General features: G+C 38.3%; 1 protein-coding gene across 4 annotated transcripts in view; it reads left to right on the top strand.

The window, feature by feature from the left end:
* Positions 1-4,862, top strand: part of LOC121313593 (sorting nexin-13-like) — a 36,664-nt gene extending 31,802 nt beyond the window's left edge. For all 4 annotated transcript variants that reach the window (XM_041246288.1, XM_041246287.1, XM_041246286.1 and 1 more), the window contains 4 exons: positions 313-458; positions 984-1,052; positions 1,141-1,253; positions 2,266-4,862. In XM_041246288.1, the coding sequence (XP_041102222.1) occupies positions 313-458; positions 984-1,052; positions 1,141-1,253; positions 2,266-2,513 (576 nt within the window). In that variant the 3' untranslated portion in view covers positions 2,514-4,862. The remainder of the gene's footprint in view (positions 1-312; positions 459-983; positions 1,053-1,140; positions 1,254-2,265) is intronic.
* The last annotated feature ends 10,361 nt before the right edge of the window (positions 4,863-15,223 follow it).

Raw genomic sequence — 15,223 nt, 5'->3', positions numbered from 1 at the left:
TGATTTTATCTTCACTACGAGTTAAGGCGTGTAAGATTAATACAGATTATATGCATGTTTGTCATCGTCATAAATCTGCAGCTGTCCCACACTTATTTGTCACATCAAGGCATTCCATACTGTCTCTGTGGTTTACTATAGCTTTGACAAATGTCTTTTTCTAAAATAATAAGGTTGTATTTACCTGTTTGCTTGTTTTTGTTCAAGTACAACTGTGTTTAAGTATTAGTTACTTATTTTTCTCTAAATAAATATACATGCTTAATGAACTCTGTTTGTTTGAAATATACATCTTTGTTTCTCATCAAATAGGTGGATGACAATATTCCACTCAGGGTCATGCTTCTTTTAATGGACGAAGTCTTTGATCTGAAAGAAAGAAACCAGTGGTTGAGGCGGAATATTAAAAACTTACTGCAGCAGCTCATTCGAGCAACATATGGAGACACAATAAACAGGTAAACCCGAACGGTATTTTAAACAGGACTGTAATTATTCCCAGTGGTTATAGTGAGTTTTGTCCTATTGTAAAAAAAAAAAAAAAAAAAAAAAAAAAGGTTAAAAATTTAAACAGAATAGAACCATTGCTTGTCGGTTTCATGTATTTAAGTATATTGCAAATATGTGCCCCTTAAGTTACAGCATAGAAAAAAAAAAGTTAATTAAAAGGAAAACCATTTTCAGTACAAATGTGTGTGCACGTATCAGCAGAATCTGTTTTAAAAACCCTGCTTAGAAATAATGCAAAACCTGACAGATTAGACAATAACCAATTTTAACTATATAGCTTATTACTGCAGTTCTGAAGCTATTGCATATACAGTGGAAGGACACGCCTACTAACGCCTGTGACATAAAAAAAAAAAAGGATTGCAGCAATGCAGATCTTGATGTAGTGTATTAGTATACTGGAATGACTCCAATTAAATTTAAAATACTATGGAAGCTGAATACATAAAATTATGATATTCCTTTTCTTTTAGGAAAATTGTAGATCATGTGGACCTCATGACCTCCCCTGAACAGGTTGCAGACCATGTGAAACATTTCAGGTAAAATATTTATTGTATATTTGTTGTTGTTGTTGTTGTTATTGACTCATTCCTTCATCTGACTTTCATATTTGTTTTTTTCTAACAGAGATGCCTTTTGGCCCAATGGTATTTTAGCAGAAAAGCCACCCCACAGAAATAAAGCAATCCGAATGAGAACGAGAGTGGCTGCCAAGACTAACCTGCTAGGAATAATGCCCGGTGATTATTCTAAATTGTTTTTAATACATCCTGTCTCTTAAATGTAAAACCTCAGTCTTATTTACTTTTCTTGTTAATTCTGTTAACTTCCAAAGCTACATTTGTCAGCATGATAACTTCTTTTGCACACTTTTGCAAATTTTACAGTAAGAGTTGTGTGTGTCTTTTTTATTATGCTATGTACTATGGTTGTTGATAATAAAACGTATATCTAGGGCTTCTGATTTTTGGTTTTAACCAATAAAACAAAATCAGTGTATAGCCAATGACACAGGAAAAACACTGGAAATGGTTACTCTATTCACGTTGACTTCACCCCTTTCCCATTACAAAATTTAAAAAAAGTAAACTTTTACTAAGCAAACTACCTTTCCCAGTGTAGTTGGGCAATGTCCCTCCTTCCTGACTTGTATCTATTGTTGATTCGATCTGAATACTTTAAGAGATTTTAAAACAAGATTACAATTAGGAATGAAGACTTGTTCACATGATTTAAAGCAAGATTACAATTAGGAATGAAGACCTGTTCGCATGATTTAAAGCTATATTACAATTAGCGAGGGAAAATTTAAATTGCAAATTGTGGCAAAATGTAAAAAAATGCCTAGACATAAAAACCCCAGAATGATGTGCCTGTGACCATAATGATGTCGTTGTGGAAGACAGCAAATGAAAGAAGGTACAATTGAATTACTCTCGAGTTACTATACATAGTGTGACGGGGATGGGGACGGACGGACGTCCATTTTGTAAAGAAACATTTAACAGTCATTTCATACAGTATATAAAAAGTGAATGCCTACTACCAAAAATAATTTTTTGGTGTATCTCAAAAATAGCTAAAAATAAGCACCGAAAAATCTAATAAATAACTGAAAAACAGAAGCCCTACATATATCCTATCCATTTTTTTTTTGTTATTTTATTTATTTATTTTAAACCTTTTTGTTTTAAAGAAGCTTATGTTAATTGTGACACAGAACCTTCTAATTTTTGGCTTCTGACTTTCTAGATGAGCTGAAGCACATTATTGGTGCTGACACAACACGGAAGGGAATATTACGGGTCTTTAAGATGTTCCAGCACAACCAGTTAAACCGGAGGCTTGTTTATGTTTTTATAGAGGGATTTCTTGAAACCATGTTTCCTCAATATAAATTCCCTGAGCTGTTTATCAAACTACATTCAAGATCTGAACGGATGGAAAAATATTCACAGAAATTAAAGACATCCCAGGTTCCCTCCTTACAAAAGAGGTGACACCCCAAACCAGCAAGCTGTGCCCTTATGACACTAATGAATGTGAAGAAAAACGAATCCACACTTGGGTAAGTTTTCTGGGGGGTTCAAAATGTACATGATATTTTCTGGCCTGTCATCTTAGGACAGTGATGATCTCAAGAACTGCAGTTTCCCCACGTCTACATTCTCACTCAACCACTATCTTGATGTGATTATGGCACATGTCATTTGTTATTTAATTGTGCAACTTGAAAGAGGAACACTTCTTTAACTGTGTAAGAGGTGTTAAACTGCAAAATCATTGCTTTCTCTGAGGCAGATAAAAAAACATCATCCAACCATGGAAAAAAAGATGTCCTTAGAAACTGGCAGAGATGCCCATAATGAAAATGTGTAAAAGGATTTGGCTGCATAGCAAGGTTAAGCACAAAATGTGATGATCCAAGCTAGTGTTCGTGTGAACTGAAATGGGCATTCGCACTAATCTAGAACCCAAAGTCACGGGAAAGTGGTAGTGAAAGATATGAAATTAACGCTCATAAACTGTTTGAATAGTTTGCATTATTTTCCAAAAATGACATTTGCATAAAATTCCTCAGACACTTTGCTGACTGTAGACGGTCAGACACTGCTGACTGTAGATATTAACATCCCTTCATTTTAATATGGTAATCATAAATCAAAAGTAGATTTAGCTCTCAGTAGGGATAACTGCAGCTTCATGCTTACTGTAGTTTGTGTGTTTTAGATGTCTAGGGATGTTTACGTATGCAAACACTCAGCCTGGGTACCGTATCTTAAACTTACACAAAAAGTTTAGTGTCATGTCTGTGAAATTACTCTGTATAGACCTAATAAAGTAATAATGATGTTAAACTTACTAAAACAGCTAAATGCAAAAGTACTGAAAGAAAATGCATGTATTGTTGCTGCATTCTATCTACATATTAATTAAATTCATATGAGCTACAGTACTACTCAGATGTGATTTGTCACTTACAACTAACTCAGGTGACAACGCGAGTACCAACAAAATAATAAATAAAACAGTGATGCAATAACACTTTTTTGAGCATGTCACTGTTTAAAAAAAGATTTCGATATTGGTGTGTCCAAATCTATTCTGGTTTTAAACTTTTTAATTTTCAAAACAGCTGAAAGAGTTTATACAAAACGGAACCGATCATAACTGACTTATTTAGTTATGGGCCAGGGAACCTGGGTGGTACACAACATCTGCAACACTTCAATACAGCATTTAAAACAAATGTAGTTGCGAATAGGCAGGCATAACACATTTCTCAAAGATACCAAAACACTGTCTCCACATGAGCTGCGTAATTGAATTTATTTCAAAACATTTTCTATATTGAGAAAATACTGTGCCCTTTCCAGTTTCAGCTTTTTACCTTGAGGCATCCTTAATTTAGAGTGAGGATGCAGTCTTCGCTAAATTAAAATGATATACCAAAAAAAGAGCTATGTGATATTATTTGTAGCCCCAGGATCTTGATTGTGGCAGACACAGGTATACAAAGTCTGATTTTAGGGGTGTGTGTGGAGACATTAGACGTTATGCGATTTCTCACTGAGAGACAACAAGATAGCCAGAGCCAACCACCTGCTTGTGTAAACTTACTTGGCTGTTTTTTTTTTTTTTTTTTTTTTTTTTGTTTGTTTTTTAATTATATTAAAAGCCTGGTATTTTAATTCTCCATGAACCAGGTTAAATCACTAACTTCCCCAAAGAAGGCTGTTCAGTCTGTAAGTCGTTCTCACGGACACAAGTAAGGCTCATGTACAAGCATATTAAAGTATGCTTTAAAGAATGTAACTCTATTTCTAATGTAAATGTATGTTTGTATTTTTTTTTTAAACTCTGTTTAATCATGTATTATGTTAGGCTTCAGATGTGATTGTAGGATAACTGTGCACTTAAATGCAGGAAGCATTGTGTTTAGTCTGAAAACTGTACCACTGTATAAAGCATATAGTTTCAGCCTTAAACTAAGTTTAAATAAAATGAAACCTTTATTTAACAAGGTAGTAGCATCCCTAAAAAGCCCACTACAGTTACAGAAAAAAAATGTATTTTTAAAACCTATTTCCACCTTAGCATAGTTTCTTTCTAAAAAATATATATTTTATTTTGTGCAATATTTCTTTAATGCATGTGTATTTGAATAATTGTATATGGAAATGAATGTTTTGAAATGTAAAAATAAGTCTTCTATACCCAACAATTTACATTCCGATGTCATACTAGTTTATTTAAGGACTTGTTTTATAAGTCTTGATTTTCACTCTGTGTAAACTCACTTATTAATGGTGAACTTTGTTTGTAAGCATGGTGTGTGTATGTGTGTGTGTATGTGTATATATATATTATATATATATATATATATATATATATATATATATATATATATATATATATATATATATGGAGAATCTAAAGAGCACATTGCAAAATATCTGTGTATAAATATATAGCATATATACTAAAAGGTTCAGCATCATAGAGAAATTACATTGCACATGCTGCACATGCAAGTTATTACAGAACATACAGATATAATCTGTCCATAAATGTTGGCATAATAGTTTCCTTTGATGCAGGACCTTATTAATCATGTATGTATCCATGTGTTTTAATGAATTGTCCATATAATTGTACAGTAAATGTCAACAGTGTGCCTAATTGTACTATTTTCTTTAAAGAACAAAGCGTCAATCGGAATGTCATGGTCATTTTTTTTAACAGACTGAATAAGACTCTAAATTGTTAGTGTGTGTGTGTGCATTATGCTATTCAAATGTTCAATAGAGCAGCTGAAAACAATATTACACTAATAAAATGGTAACTCGAAGTATTGTTAGCATGTGTTTTGGTGTGGTTTAATATTTATACCTTGCTTAATTAAATGTGATTGCAACCACAGTGAAAAGAAAAGCTGTACTGTGTATTGAAGCATGAGCAACAGGTAAGTTTTAAACTTTGCCATTTAAAATGTAGCCAACATGTGCTACAAGAGAGCAATGTCCTGTATAAGTGAAGACCTCACTGTCGGGCATTTATAGGAGCACTACCCTGCACCTTGCTCTGTGAAGAAAAGTTTTAAGTTAACACCGAGAAAAAAGTTTGAAACCACTTCTGACATCTTTCCCCCCCCCCCCCCCCCCCCCCCCCCCCCCCCCCAAAAAAAAAAAACCCATAGTTTTCAAACATCTCCATGATTGTTGTTTGTTGTTTTTCAGGACCAGTTGTAAGTAAGTTGGCACAGTATTTGTTTGTTCTGATGCTGTCAACTCCTGACTACCAGACTACTGTACTTGCTAATGAAGTAGATGTTCAGGAGTGTGTGCATCCCTGTGCTGTAGGTCACGTTGTCTAAATGTAACTCAACCACTAGGAAGCAGAAGCAACATTTCAGCTTTTTAAATACAACACATTGAAAACAAAAAAGGATCTTCAACACAATATAGGTGGAAAGTTGTGACAATGTTGCTAGGGATAATGATGAAAGTGTATTTTTAGTCTTTCATTTGTGTGCTAAAAGTTAATCACATTTTCTTTTTTATACAAGATAATCAAAGATTATATGAAATAAGTGATTGGGTATTTCTAAATTAACATATCAGTGTCATTCAGATGCTGAAAAAAAAATCAAATGATTTTAATTTACATACCAGGCTGTAAAGTAATGCAGCCTGGTATAGGTAGGTAATTCGTAACGTACCTTTAAATGTTGAGAGAGGCAGGTAGCTGCTGTACTTAGCAAGCTAAGCATTTACTTGCAATACTTACAATCAAGTCAGAAAAAATTTTCAATCTCTAACAATAAATACTTTCATAACACAGAACTCATTGTCTCAAATAGAGTAGTCAAATATCATTCCAGTATACTTGTAATGTATATTGTTAACTGATAATCTTTTGTTTTAATGCAATTGAATTGTTTTAAACTGAATAAGATATTTTATTTAGTTTTACAGACATTCAGGATATGTGATACAGTAGTAGGGCAATATTATGAGAATGATCTGTGTAAATATTATCCAAAGTCACTGCATAAAGGATCTAGATAAAACATTTAAAAAAAAAAAAAAAAAAAACATATTTTTGTGTGACCTACACCTTGTCACAGTACTGTGTTTTCAGGATGACAATGCCTCTGTCTATGACCTAGTTGGTATCTACAACTCAAAACATGCTTCAATAAAATTATCAAATGATCTGTGGGATTTATTGTACTTCATAGGATTATACATATAGACAATCGCTGACCCCAACTGCATTCAGTTCAGCACTTCCAAAAAATCTTCTTGGCATTTACTGTAGGTCCAGTGACTGGTTGCACCTGGATTCATCCACACAAACAGTATATTAATTGAATGATCAGTTAATTTATCAGTTAAATTAATTGAAGTAGAGAACTCTGCTAATAAGATTTTCTACTTGTAGAAATGCTTCTTGCACTTAGTAGAATAGTAACAGCTTAGTTTAAGAAGGGAAAAAAAAATGTTGGCCTCGATGCAAGGTGACCCAAACAGACCTCGCTGACTGAGACACTGTGCTCACTGTTGTATCACAACTTAATATATTCAATGTTTAATGTATTTTGATCTTTTGACTTGTAGCTTTTTGGGTCCAGGTTGATAAACACATAAACCTTTGATTATATTGGCTTCTTACACAATGCACAACAACATTTTAGAATTCTCTAGGACAAGTTCAATTATTGGTATAGTACCAGAAATGGCAGTGTGTAGGGGTACACCCGCCCCTGTGCGTATTTTGTGTTTTATGTATGTATTTATTGGTGTAAGGGGTGTGGTATTATTATGATTTAAAATGTAAATGTATTTGGCCACGGGTGTTTCACAAATAGTTGCAGACTGTGCCTGGACTCAATTGAATGATGCATTAGCAATCGAGTCCCGATACCGTTGCATAAAACAAGCACAAATCTCTCACTTGGGGTTGGGTGTTCAGAGGAGAGAATGTGATAAGAGATGGGAGAAATAAATAGAAGGAAAGTAAACAATTGCTACTCGTGCTGGAAGGACCAGCACGATTCTTTGTTTATGTGTTTGTACACTCAGTTTTGTTTGTCTGTCTCTTTGGGCCATCGTGCCATTTATTTTGTATCAGTGTTTTTTATTCAACCTTTTTTTTTATCAACTTACAATAAACAAGAGCATCAGCACTTTACACGCAGTACTGTGTCCATTGTCTTCCTGCTCTGACATCAGCCTCAAGCCATCCTTGCCACAGGCAGTCATTTTACAAATGGCATAATGCCTGGGAAACAGACATATAACTAGGTTCAGTCACTGGTGCAATGTGGGGGGAAAGAAATGTACACACCCCTACTGTAGTTTGTTTTATTGTATTTGTTCAATGTATGTGTGTGTGTGTGTGTGTGTATATATATAGTATGTGAAATACATATTTGTTTATATATATATATATATATATATATATATCTGTACGTGACTAGACAGTGTTTCAATAAGCAGACAGAAATGTGCCCCCGTCCTTTGCTATACAGAAGTATTCTGTCTTCTACAGACATGTTGTCGTTATAGTAAGCTAACACTGTCTATATTATATTATTATTAGATATATTATCCATATATCATATATAATATTATATCTCTATATATAGTAAGCTATTCTTAATTTTGTCCAGGTCCAGCTATTCTTAATAAGTTTCCAGGCAGGGGAACAGTAACATATCACTTGGTGACTGATTACCTGCTTTGGAAGCTAGTTCTGTATGATTTGCAGATGTTTTAATAAATAGCACCTAGCTACTAAAAAATGAAAATTGTAAAATGTTCAAAGAGACAAAAAAAAACAGAGGTCCTTTAATATTCTACCAACCACCTGCAGTGTTAAAATCAAAACAAACCATCATTCTGCAGGTTTTCCCCCAGTCTGTACTTTTAGAGGAGCTGGGCCCTGCTTGGTGAAATAGCTTTTATCTTATGATGTATAATATCCAGCTGTTTGACATTTATCATACAGACTGCCAGAGTGAGTGGCCTCTGATTATCATCCGTGCATGACAGTCTGAAATTCACATCCCTGTGCTACTATTAAGTGCAAGTCAAAACAAGTAGACCAGTGTCAACTACAGTTGCTTCATATATCACTTCATCAGTCTTTTTAATATTACATACTTTATGACCTGCAGCCGTCTTTCAGCAAAACTTCATACTTCATCCCTTAACTGTACCTTTTATAAAGTACTCTCCCAGACGTGTATTGTACACCAACACTTTTTAAATTACAATGAAGAAAAACATTTACCTCCTAAAGATCCGAAACCTGAATATCCTATTCCAAAGCTGCTCAACTGAATCTGCCCCCGATGGCATAAAATGACAGCACTCACAGACCTCAGCATACTTTTTCCTTCAAGTCTGCTGCAATCATGAATTCAGTGACCTTGAAGGGTAATGGTTACATTTCTGTCTTGGGGAACCAAGGTTTTGATAATAACATAACATTCCCTTTCAAGTATGAAATGTAACCATTATCTAATGGGTGAGTATACCAAAGATGTTGTGAGGGAAATATTGCAGAACGACTGGAAGGCTAAGCAGAGACTGTCTTGTGCGTTGCCATTAGGAACCCCAGAGACACTCACCTCTATGCCTGTGTTGTAACGGTTGACTCTGAAGCCTCCCTCAACACTCTAGTTTATAAGTCTACAGAACCTAGTAAAGGTATGGGGAGTAGCCCACACCAGTGCATTGGACATTTCCTTGACAGATGCACCCTGGAATTACACCCACAAAGTTGCCATGCCCCTGGAGGACTGGGCAGTGAGCTTTCTGGAGGGGGCAAGTTGATCAGCTCATAGGTAGTCCTGGCTGTGTCTGCTATCAATTTAGCCTCTGCTTAGACAGGGTTTGACCATGAGACTTAGTCCCAGAGCAGACTGCCTCCAACTTTTCTTCCTATCAACATAGTATGCCAGGGCCTGCACTAGGCAGTGTATAGAGCTGCAGTTCCCTGTCAGACTGGAAGGAAGCCATCAATTCCACAGATATGTTTGACATGGAATATCGAAATTGTCTTCAGCAAAAGGCAGGATTCGTACATTTGTCCTGGCAAACAGTCGCTTGAGCAATAAATATCTTAGATCAGCTGAATGCATGTGCTCAAATGAAGGTTTCAAGAGTGTATGGAGCACCACGTTTAAACTCCAGTGAGGAACAATGTCCTTCATATGCGACCGAAGCCACCAAACCCCTTTCTCAAATGTGCCTGCCAGGAAGCTGAGCTCCTGGGGAGACCGAGCCAATTTCTACATGGCAAACTGAATGGTTGCCAGATAGACCTTTAATGTAAAGGTATGATTTCCCCTCATCAAGTAGGTCCTGCAAAAATGACAGCATTACTGCCATGGGACAAGTCGTGCAGTTGAACGTATGAGGCAGACACAATGTCTGAAAGATGCTCCACTTGTATCCGTAATGAGCTGTGAGTCTTTTGGGATAGGTCTCTACCAACTTTGCACACCTAGATTTGGCAATATTTGACCATTCTTCTTTACAAAACTGTTCAAGCTCTGTTAAGTTCCTTCAGGAGTGTTGATGGACAGCAATCTTCAAGTCATACCACAAATTTTCAACTGGATTCAGGTTGGGGCTCTGACTGGGCCACTCAAGGACATTTACCTTTGTGTTCCTTAACCAGTCCCATGTAGCTTTGGCTGTGTGCCTTGGGTCGTTTTCATGTTGAAAGGTGAACTTCCATCCCAGTTTTAGCTTTCTTGTAGAAGGCAGCAGGTTTTCCTCAAGGACTTCTCTGTACTTTGCTCCATCCATTTTCCCTTCTTTACAGACAAGTGTCCCAGTCCCTGCCGATGAGAAACATCCCCATAACATGATGCTGCCACCACCATGCTTCACATTAGGGATGGTGTTCTTTGGGTGATGTGGTGTGTTGGGCATGCGCCAAACATAGTGCTTTGCATCTAGGCCAAAAAGTTCCATTTTAGTTTCGTCAGACCACAAAACCTTTTGCCACATGGCTACAGAATCTCCTGAGTGTTTTTTTACATACTTCAAATGGGATTCAACATGAGCTTTTGAGTAATGTCTTCCTACTTGCCACTCTACCATGCAGGCCAGATTTGTGGAATGTTTGGGATATTGTTGTCACATGCACACTTTGACCGGTCTTGGTAATAAAAGCCTGTAACATTTGTAAAGTTGCCATTGGCCTCTTGGTAGACTCTCTGATCTGTCTGCTTCTTGCCCAGTCATCCAGTTTGGAGGGACAGCCTGATCTAGGCAGGGGTCTTGGTGGTGCCATATACCTTCCACTTCTTAATAATTATCTTGACCATGTTCCAAGGGATATTCAAGGCCTTTTATATTTTTTTATACCCATCCTCTGATCTGTGCCTTTCAACAACTTTGTCCCAGATTTCTTTTGAATGAGCCTTGGTGCTCAAGGTTGAGTCTTTGCTTTGAAATGCACTACCCAGCAGAGGGAATCTATAGGAACTGCTGAATTTATCCTGAAATCATGAGAATTGCTACATTGTAACACAGGTGGAGGCCACTTAACTTGGTGTGTGATTTTGAAGGCGATTGGTTACACCTGAGCTAATTTAGGATTGGTAATGCAAGGGGGGGTGGGACACTTACCCAACCAAGCTATTACAGATTTTATTTTTAATGAATTTTCTACAAATTTCTAGAATACTTTTTCACTTGGAAGTTGTGAGGTAGGATGTGTAGATAAATGAAAAAAAAAAACACTATATTAATGCATTTTAATTCAAGGCTATAAGGCAACATATGGTGAACATTTTGAAAGGGGGCGTAGACTTTCTATAGGCGCTGTAAATCTTTAAGCTAATTTAAAGTGTTCATTTTTCTCTCTTTCAAGGCTCTGTGTTAAACCACCTTTCTTTCACTAGACTGAGCAATTCAATCACAGAGATGGGTTTGATTAGCTTTTTGTTTCCTGAGTGCCTGATGCATTCAAGGTGTTAGATCAATCATTATCACTAGGCAAAGCTAGACAAATTAAAGTTAATTCAATTTAGCTTTCTATTAAAATATACAGTATCCACAACATTTGCAATGTATTTCTGATGACAAAGACTGTATGATCTACACAGCCATCAATACCTTTGCTTTGTACAAGCAATGCACCAGGGAAAATATCAACATTTCAGCAGAAACATTTTGATCAGAAAACTGCAAAGCAGCAGGTTGCTGCAGCTTAACCTAGATTCAGTGCTGTACCGAGTGATACACATGAGAGAAAATATGTTACTTTTGTTTTAAATTAAAACATAATTTTGTTTTTACAGTTTTGTTTGTACATATACCTGTTTACAACCATTTACACGCTAGTTTCTTTTGAAATGTTTATTTTATTATAGTTTTTCATTTTTTGAAGTTGTGCTTTACATGTGGGAAGAAGCCCCTTTTATGTTTCATTGTTCATTTACATACACCCTTTTGGCTGTGTAGATGTTTGATGTGATGTGCTTGAATAAAACTTTTGAGTTGTATCCGATAGTTTGAGTTTCATTTGAATACTGACATTGTTTAAAATGTAACCGCCATAATGACTACCGGTGGCGGTTTTAAGTATGAGTACAACCACTAGGGATGAAATGATAGTAAACTTCCACGATATGAATAATTGAGAACCCACTCTTTCACGATACACTGATTATCACGTAGTAGCTGTTATTTTTCAATTACTTAGTTAACTGAATAAAAAGAAAAAAATAACAAGTTATGTCATTTTTTTCACTATGGAATATGGTCTGCAACACAAGGAAGCTACAGACTTTAAAAAAGTAAGATTCTAGCAAGAATGAAAAAAATTACTAGCACACAGGTGGAAGAAAAATAATCTTAATGAAATGGTCCTTATATTACCATTTAATAGTTGCAAAACATGACACCTTTATTTGAGTCTGTCAAAATGGGACTGCAAGCTTTTTTTCTCCTGCTTTATTTACACATTTTATTTATGTATTTCACGGGGCGTGAGCTGGGGGTGTAAGGATAGGGCAGAAGCAGCAAAAATGACCAGACCTAGGATAGAAGAGCGGATGAGGCCGACTCTAGTAGCAGACCAGCGAAGCTGGACATGGAAGCTAGGATAGAAGGTGGTCACTGACTGAAGGCAGCAATGCCAACACAACCCAGGAGCAAAGGACCCAGCAACTGAAAACACATACAAGGGTTATGACTCGGGGAGCCACCCCTCAGGAGGAAGATGGTTCCGGAAGACCGGGACACTAAAGGAGATAAAGAGGGAGAGGTACCCAGCGTCTGAGACTTCTGTAAAGGGGCGCTCGTTAAATCCCCAATTGGCCGAGACTTTTTGCTGTCTGGGACCTGAAATAAGAACGAGGCATAGAGGTTAGTATGGGACTCGAGCACGGAGTAGCCACGTCCCAAATTGAGGCAGAATATGGAACAGAGCCTTGAGTGAGGCAAAATAAGCACAGGAGCTGTGAAAGAATAGAGTGTGGCCGGGGGTCCGCTCTGACTCACATGGTGAGAACCCCCCTGAAGGTAAAGGGAGGCTGATGCCTAGCTCTGAGGTCGGGGAAGTGAGACTCACTTGCCCCCCAAAGGATGGACCCCCGGCTCCTCACGAAATCTCCCACACCGTGAGATGAACAAAAGACAGAACATGCCAGCACATAACAAACAAAAGACCAGATGGACAAATGGGACAAACAGGAGGATGGTTAGTAATTTAGTAGGATGTGACTATGTGTATAACTGCTGCTCAGTGGAGAGAAAGAAACACTTTGAGGCTGATTAGGGGAAAACCTCTAGTGGCCCCGGCAGACAGGTAGCCCCCACTCTGGGCATGCTAGCAATTTTAGAAGGAGCAGCAACTATATCAGAAAAGGATGAATGAATGTAGGAATTCACTGCAGTGGAGGACCAGCTCCCCCACATTTGTAATCAGGCTGGGGGAGGGAGGGGGGGGTGTCGAGGAGGGAAGCCTGCTCTGGAGGCAAAGGTGGAGAGGAGGGAGGCCTGTTTGGAGGAGAGGGTGGAGTCGAGGAGGGAGGCCTGCTCGGAGCGAGTAGGGAGGTCTGCTCGGAGGCGAGGGTGGTCAAGGAGGGAGGCCTGCTCAGAGGAGAGGGTAGAATCTAGGAGGGAGGCCTGCTCTGGAGGCAAGGGTGGAGAGGAGTGAGGCCTTCTCAGAGGTGAGAATGGAAGCGAGTGATGATAGGAGTGAGGGGAATCAATGAACAGAGAGTCTGAGGAGGGGGGTTCCTGCTGGAGTGATACCTTGAAAAGGGGGATAGGGGTCTTGATACTTAACTGGTGAGTGGAACGACCTTGCTGAATCCGTCTTGGAGGTATGCAGCCAAGTGATGGAGTAAGCATGGAAGGCGGCCGAGAGGCAACTGATCTCCATGGGTTCATCCTTGTAGGGGGAGAAGCGGATTTTCTGAAGAGTGGAAATTACCAAACGGAGAATGTATGTTAATATAGACAAACAGGAATATGAGGCAAGGGGAAAACTTTTAGGAATCCCACAGAGGATCAGGCGGAATGCTGGTATGGAGAGACTGGAGGGAGATGGAGAGAATCCCTAGCATGGACGATGAGAGCCAGGATCCGGTTTTGATTGAAGGGCTATTGATAATTCGATTCTGGGCGCAGAAGGTTGAAGACACTAAGCAGGCTGTAGAATAGGAGCTCTTGAACAAGGGGCGAGGGCTGCAGACATGTAATGCTGAGCAGATTGAAGAAGGTTACTGAGAGTAGGAGTCAGTCAAATAGCATCTGGAGAAGCTGGGGATTCTGGATGGGGGTTGTAGAAGCAGATAGGACCAGCTGACTGAAATTGGATACCAAAAGCAGAGGCAGAAGGAGAGCTGGAACTGAGGGCTGAGGCATCAGCTGGACTGAACGAACATATGAATCTGCTACTGGGGAAGCTTGGCGCCTTTGCACCCCATATTCTAGAAATGAGGGCAGAGAGATGAGATGCCACCTTTCTATGTGTTAGTCAATACAGGATTGATCAGCGGTTTGCTACTATCATGTCTGCTTGAGATGGAAAAGGTAAACTCACATTCAGAGATTTGGGTTTCACAACTCCAGTTATTCTCTTAATAGTGGAAATCCTTAGCTCATAATCAAGACAGATTTCTAATCTCGTACCATGTCTCAAAACCAAGTATTAATGCTGTAACATTTGAGAGGATGGGCGGAGATAGGAATAGGATTGTTGAGGAAGTGCCCCATATTTTGATTAGTAGGGATTAGTGTTAGCCTTGAACGTGGGAATGCTGCCACAATCTGTGTATTGGAGGAAGGCTGGAGCAATGGAGGCTCTGGAGAAGTGCAGTTGCAGATTTAAACAGTAAACTAGAGCAACTTTTGCATGCTGTACTAGTGAGCAGATCTGAAGAGGGAGTGGACTGTAATGAGGAGCAATTAGCAGTAGAGGGCAGGATCTGCTGAAGTGAGCAGAGGTCTGAGGAAGAAAACAATGGAGTACTGTCAGTAGTGTGCAGAGGCCCAGCTGTAGAGAGCAGGGATCTGCAATCGAGAAAAGAGGACTACCATCGGTAAAGTGCGTGGTCTGCTGCAGAGAGTAGGGATGGCTGAATGCAGTAGATATTGGTCTTTCAGTCTTTTGAAAATTTAGATGGAGCCAAAGATGGGGCTGCTTTTGGGAGAGATGAAAAATGCAGAGA

This window comes from Polyodon spathula, chromosome 3, assembly GCF_017654505.1.
Source record: "Polyodon spathula isolate WHYD16114869_AA chromosome 3, ASM1765450v1, whole genome shotgun sequence".
Lineage (NCBI taxonomy): Eukaryota > Metazoa > Chordata > Actinopteri > Acipenseriformes > Polyodontidae > Polyodon > Polyodon spathula.
Note: the sequence above shows the minus strand (reverse complement) of the source record. Positions and strands in the feature narration are given on the sequence as shown.